Source organism: Egretta garzetta, unplaced genomic scaffold, assembly GCF_000687185.1.
Source record: "Egretta garzetta isolate BGI_Z169 unplaced genomic scaffold, ASM68718v1 scaffold676, whole genome shotgun sequence".
Lineage (NCBI taxonomy): Eukaryota > Metazoa > Chordata > Aves > Pelecaniformes > Ardeidae > Egretta > Egretta garzetta.
In genome coordinates this window covers 485334-492045 of record NW_009260059.1, presented here as the reverse complement: position 1 = coordinate 492045, position 6712 = coordinate 485334, and the positions used below count along the sequence as shown (strand labels likewise).

General features: G+C 39.8%; 1 protein-coding gene across 1 annotated transcript in view; it reads left to right on the top strand.

Annotated features, from left to right (window-relative positions):
- Nucleotides 1–6712, top strand: part of LOC104128301 (ribosomal protein S6 kinase alpha-2) — a 175079-nt gene that overhangs the window by 146937 nt on the left and 21430 nt on the right. The window contains exon 14 of the mRNA XM_009641061.2: nucleotides 3–113. Within this exon, the coding sequence (XP_009639356.1) occupies nucleotides 3–113 (111 nt within the window). The remainder of the gene's footprint in view (nucleotides 1–2; nucleotides 114–6712) is intronic.

The window sequence follows — 6712 nt, the reverse complement described above, 5'->3', positions numbered from 1 at the left end:
ACAACATTCACTTTACAGATGGATACGAGATCAAGGAGGACATAGGAATTGGCTCCTATTCAGTGTGCAAGAGATGTGTTCATAAAGCTACAGAAACAGAGTTTGCGGTGAAGGTAAGAAAGTCTTCTGGTAGATGCCAGAAATGTGGTTGAGACCGCTTTGCCAGCCTGGACAGCAGTGTGGTCAGTGGATATTTTGCTGGCTTATTTCTCGTTGGCAGGTGTTGCTTGGTTTTTTGGTTGGTTTTTTTTTTCCTTTGGAAGATGACAGGTTTCATGATAAGCCTTATATTATTTATCAAACCTTAATATCATCAAGTAAAACTCCCCTATGGAAAAAAACTTTTACAGTCTTGCATGGAAATCCTGCTAATCATTTCAGCCATGCTCCTTGCAAACTAGATAAGATTTTTAGCAGATCCTACATTGAATCATCATAAATAAACAAAACATCATATAAAATTATTTCAAAGGTGAAAGCATTTTATTCTTCTTTCTCAAGTTATTTAGTTCTGACCTTTTTTTAATTGTAATTAGACACATTTGTCAGTGGAAACCATGATCACCTTCAAAAACTCAGATTTCCTTTTGTCTCCTTGATGTTCAACACCAAAATGCTACACAAAGCAGAAAAAGGCAATCTTCATCAGAGATTTAAAGTATCAATTTGGTGGAATTTAGTTGGATATTAAAGAAAAGTCAGTGAACTTCACACTTGGTCAAGCAACACTACATAAAACAGTCACCACAGCCACAGAGGCCAGGAAGCTGCTAGGATATAGCTATGAGGAACCTTTTCTGATAGGGAAGAACTCCAGTAGAACTGCTTTGGAAGGTCATGGAAGGTCATGTTCAGAGGACAAAGTCACAATCTCCATTAAATGCTACTGAATAAACGGTATGCAGCTGTTACAGAGGACAGAACAGACCAATGCATGTGGCAAGTAGTTGTGAGGTTACAGCTCAGAGGAAGAGTTACAAACATCCAGTTTTCTTTAAGGAAAAAAGCATAGCAATTAAAACACTCATGTGATAGAAAAGTATTTCATGTTTTTGTACCAAAAAGTGACAATATTGGATTAAATGAGGAATTAGTATGATGAATTTGAAAAGACACAGATGGTTATGTCAGATCCTTTCATTCTGTATGATCTCATGGGAATGGATTGCCTAAATAAGCATGAGACAAGAAGTAGCTTCTTCAAATCAGTACACAGAGAAATGTATTTACCAAACTTGCAGTAAACAAGGGATTCTAGCCAATTGCCACTCTACTTTTCTTATTTTAAAATTTTAGAAAGGATACATGAACCTAGCTTATAAATGAGATTGTGTCTTTTATTAATTGAATTATTAAATGAAATGATGAGAGCTTAAATAAGTGATCCAAACTGCAGTCCATGAGATGAATGAGTCAATAGAATAATATTAAACCTTTCAGTCTCATTTTCCATTACAAGACTGACTATAATGCAGTGTCCATGAAAGTTTCGGTGTCTCCCCGTGGTGGTCACAAAAATCTGGAAACCACTAATAACTGACAATCTGTTGATGTCACTGTTTAAATAATGGTTGATTTTTCTAGGCTACACCATAATTAGGAGCATGGACCTACCAGCAGGTCCGTGGGCTTGCACATGAACATGCTAGGATTTTCATTTCTAATGAATAGAAAAATCAGGTTTTTCCAGTGTCCAGGTCATTTGTCAACAGATGGCATTATGTTATAGTACATATGGGTTCTGTGTAATTAAATTACATCTGTGATGAACAAAATATATGCTAAATTAAAGTAATAACTTTAATATTTTATTTATATCCAGTATTGCTGATGGTTTTATCAGTGTAATACAGCCAGCATGAAACTGAAATAGAAAGACCTTGGTCTTGAAAGATGTCTGAGTGCCTGAATCTGGGAGGGTCCAGCACCTACTCAGGAGCTGGGGGTTTGGAGTACCTCAGAGGATCCAGAGCAAACTCAACACGTGCAGACAATCAAAACTCTGGAGGAGTTTAACACTTTGATTGCTAGGTTTATGCTCTTTCCCATTTTTATTAATCTTTCCTCTTTTTATTTCTCTCTTCCTCCACTTCTTATGACTCTTCTCTTGTCATGCTGAAATGTCTTGGGTTTGGCTACCAGTTTAGGCAACATGCGCAGCATCTCAGTTTCTGACACAGTGTGAGTCAAATGTGTAGCGCAGATTTGAGGTTGGAGACGGTGGGTTTCGGTTTGTGCTGTCTTTCCAGCACATTGCATGCTGCCTCTTTGATTATTATTCCTACCAATATATTCATTTTACTTTCCTTTCAATTTTATTTTTATTTCATATTAAGATTATATCATTTTGTTATCAAAGTAGCTCACTTTCATAAAGATCGCACAATGCCACCCATTTCAAGTAATTAGATAGCACAGGAGTTGCAGCTGATATTATCGTAATTATATATCAGTCCCTTTTGACATGCATCCTTTAACTCTCTCTATAAAGATCACTGTAATTAGACGCTTTTGATTTCTTTCAGTAAGTATAATTTTCTCAGTGCTCCCTAATACGTAACACTCACAGGAAAAAATATCTGCAGTGATAGTTTGTATGACAGGCAGTAGCTCCATTTGCCTGGCACCACCTCATTAAAAGTTCCCTCTTTAAGATGAACTGGCGACACGTCAGAGAGCATCATCCCGTCTCCCCAGGGGAAGCTGGTGACAGTGAAGGAGTTAAGGAAATGATGTGGCGGCATCGCTGCGGGAAGACACACATCATGTCGCTGGGTAAATAATCCCACCATGGAGACTGCCACTCACCAGGCCTTATTTACTACTGCTGCGTAGTGCCATACTGAGGCAGCAAGGGCCCCAAGGCAGAGTAACTTGAGTCAGAGCTATAGCCGGAAAATCCACTCAGAAGAAAAACAAAACTTTTCCCAGCCCAGAAGCAGAATATACTTATTAAAATGGAAAAAATTTCATCCCTTTTCCTTTTTCTGGCCATCTGCAGCTAACTGAGGGCCATCTTACAGAGATAATTAGATATCTAGCAGAGAAGTTCTTTGCTGATGTTGTAAAAGCACTTGACTGGATCTGGAATTTCCTTCGTTTCAGAGTTCAGTGAGACTGGGGACATCAATCACTGAGTTGCTTTTGGAAGCTCCCCTAGACATCTCTCTGCACCTGTAGGCGTCTAACTGCCTTTGTAAATCCAATCACTGAACCTGCAGAGGAAGAGAGTTTTCTTACAACCTCTTCCGTCTTTTTCCATGCCATCTGTAAAAATGAAATGCTAATAATAAACTCTAAATCTATTCTAGACATGCCCTTAAAGTCCTGAATGCAATATTTAAGAATTCAGAATTCTTTCTCCACTTCTGAGAGCATTTCAATACCATGCAACAGAAAACCTTGTAGTCGGCCAAGTTTCCTACAAACTGAGTCTACCCTGAAACTAGTAGCCACCTACCTGGGTCAGTGCAGGTAGATGTTGGTTTAGAAAGTCTTTGTATCATATTCTACCGCATGTTCATTCTCTGAGGCACTTTTAAAATTTCACTCTTATACTTTCTTTCCATCTCATTCCCAAGTGACAAAAAGTATAAAGTTACGAAATATAAAGTAAGTATATTGTTCATTCTTCCGAATGATTTATAAGACTCTGGTAGAAAGAAGAGAGAAGAAAAATAGTTTCTCCTCTGATGGACCTCTAACATGTTTCAGATTCTTCTGCTAGAATATGGATCATCCTGCCTACTGCAGGCATAATGATTTTTAATAGCAAAGGGAACTGGCACTGTCGATCACAGTTACAAGCTTCATGGGGGTATAAATGTAACAGTGAGGTCAGAAGCAAAGGAAAATCAGATCAAACTATTTCAGTCACATCAGTATCTAGAGAAAATAAGTCAATTAAGTGAAAGAATGATGCTGGAGCAGATGGGAGGGATTTCCGTGGATGGAAGAAAGTCTGCAATGGAAGCCTAAACAGATTAAGAGCTGTCATTTGGAAAACAAAGGAAATGCTACAGTTCAGAGTTCTTGGTGAATCAGATTTTTCAAAACCTGCCAGACACTTGATGCAATTAGCGTATTCCAAAAGTTTTTCTTTACTTAAAACCGTTGCGGTGGTTACAAGCTTGGATCCCTACTTGCAGCGAAGCTTTCAAGCTGGATTTTCAGATGTGCTCCGTACTGATGCCAGATTAAGTAAATTTGCAAAGGAGCTGATAGCATCCCCCTTTTTCTAAAGATTTCTCTATGTAGATTGACTCCTTACATCCAAGAGAGATTACTGGTGGATAATGCTAAGTAGAAACAGCTGCTGCTATGGCCTATTCTACCCCCGATACGGTAACTGCCCCAAACCTTGCAGAGACAGGTGGCATAGATGCCAGCTTCAACAGCTTGATGCCAACTATTTTCTTCCCCAGGTCAAAAAAATACCTAACTGGTTAAATCCTACGGATTTTTAGTCCTTCCATGCTGTTAGAGCCAGGGTGGGTATACATTTCTCCCTCCCTCAAAGAAGGAAAACATACAGTAGACATAGTCCCAAATGACAAGTCCAATTTTGCAGATGCCAACATTACAATGGAATTTGGATCTCGAAGCACATGTGAATTTCATGACTTTTTCCTATCTCTGTAATGTACTAACCACCCATTTGGCTCCAAATGTTCCACAGCTGTAAGCAAAGCCAGATTTTGCAGTCTGTGTCTGCCTCTGGGATACAGGTTACTTTATGCTGGAGTCCTAGTAAATCCTACAGTTCATATATAATTCTGGTAATTACGAAGCACTGAAAGTACATCTATATCGGCGTGTTCTGGTATGTGCAGACTGGGGAGAAGGTGCGTTTTAATTAGCTATAAAAACGCAATACCAGCGGAGAAGTGATGTCAACATGCTATCAATAAATAGAAGTCAGCAACTTGTGAGGGCTGTTTTTAGCAGGCCTGTGTAATCAGACTTGCTATATACCTCTATTTATTTGCTAATAACAGTGAGTAACTTAGTCTCCCCAAGAGATGTAGTGGAGTCTCCTTCTCTGGGCATATTCAGAACCCACCTGTACAATGTCCTGTGCAACCTGCTCTAGGAGAACCTGCTTTAGCAGGAGGGTTGGACTAGATGATCTCCTGAGGTCCCTTCCAACCCCTGCCATTCTGTGGTTCTGTGTGATTCTGTGATTTCCAGAGTTGTTTCATAATTTCTTTAAACTTCATTTTCCTCTTCCATTGATGTTCATGGTCTTGGTTTGGTTGGGTTTAGGTGGTTGGTGTAAGTAGATTCAATATCATGCTAATCTGAAGACTGGAGGTTACATACTGGTATTTAGTTGGCTCTACAACTTTTTCTTTATAACCTATATTATGGTTATGTCAGGAGTTTAGTGCTGACTGCAGAAAGCGTGAATAACAAAAAAAAAAAGTAGTCTTCTAAGATTGACTGCAGCGTGGTGCACTCTTTTGTGATTCTTTTAAGAAAATAGGAATCCCAAACACATGGAGCTTTATTTATTTATTGAAACAGGAAAAGGAGAAAAAGAAGAAAAAAATAATCAGTCCAAAGGTCAACAAATCTCCTTGACAGCTAAGGTGTCTGTAGATCTAGAGAGATTTGCTTAGATTTGTTTCTCCTTAACCATAGAAAGTCACTAAAGTGACTTTCCTCTAAAGTGAAACAGACTGTGAAACTTTCAGGGCAGGGTTTGTGTCTATTTTTATCTGGCTGGGAGGTACCTAGTGTCTGGTGGCACATGGATAAATATATCAGGATTTTAATAGGCAAGTCTAATGGAAAGTTTTCTGGATAACCTCAGATTTCTTGGCCCTGAGCCTGCCAGCTTGTCCACACCAGCAGGTACCCATCCACTGCTCATCCAGCCTTTCCTCCCTCTGCCTGCGCCAGAACGTGGTACGGGGGTCAGGCCCCAGGGTTATGTGCAGAGGTCTCCAGGTCAGAGCCACTGGTTAATGCATCCTCTTTAAATTTAGCTTTGAAATTTAGCAGAAGTTACCTGCTTCTGGAGCTGAGCAGTAACAAGACTCTGCAAAGCAGAGGATGGGCTGAATGAGTGTGGATCAGGGGCTGAGGTCCTGTCTTGGTTCCCATTTGATCCCTAGTCATGCAAACTCCTCTTGACTTTGCTGGGTGGCTGGCACAGTAAGGTTTGTATGGATGAGGGTATGGCTCTATCACACCCCACACTCGGGGGGGGGGGGGGGGGGGGAAATGGCATCAGGAAGAATATAACATGATATAAAAAGACCTCATTAAAAAGCCTGTTACCCAGCTGAAGGGAGTGATAACAATGCTTCCATAACCCTCTAACTGTCCTTGCTCTTCCCTGAGATAGCTTATCTATGAGGAGCGTATCTTTTGTCTCTGCGAGATATGATGATTCTGAAAGACACTTACCAGTATTTTATTGAGAAAATGTCTCTGTTTTTTCTCTGACTGCAGTCTCCCCCAAAATTTTCATTCCTATTTGCTTTCATTCCCTGGCTGATATTAGTGGTGGGATGGCAGGATTAGGTTAAAGGTTGGACTCGATGATCTCAAAGGTCTTTTCCAACCAAAGTGATTCTATGATTCTATACTATGATTCTGTATGTAATGAAGCTGTTCAATATACTCAGCTAATTCTTAGGATGGAGATACAAAGATTTGAATACCAGCACCAGACAAGGGTTGCATAAATGTCTTGCTCGTGTAG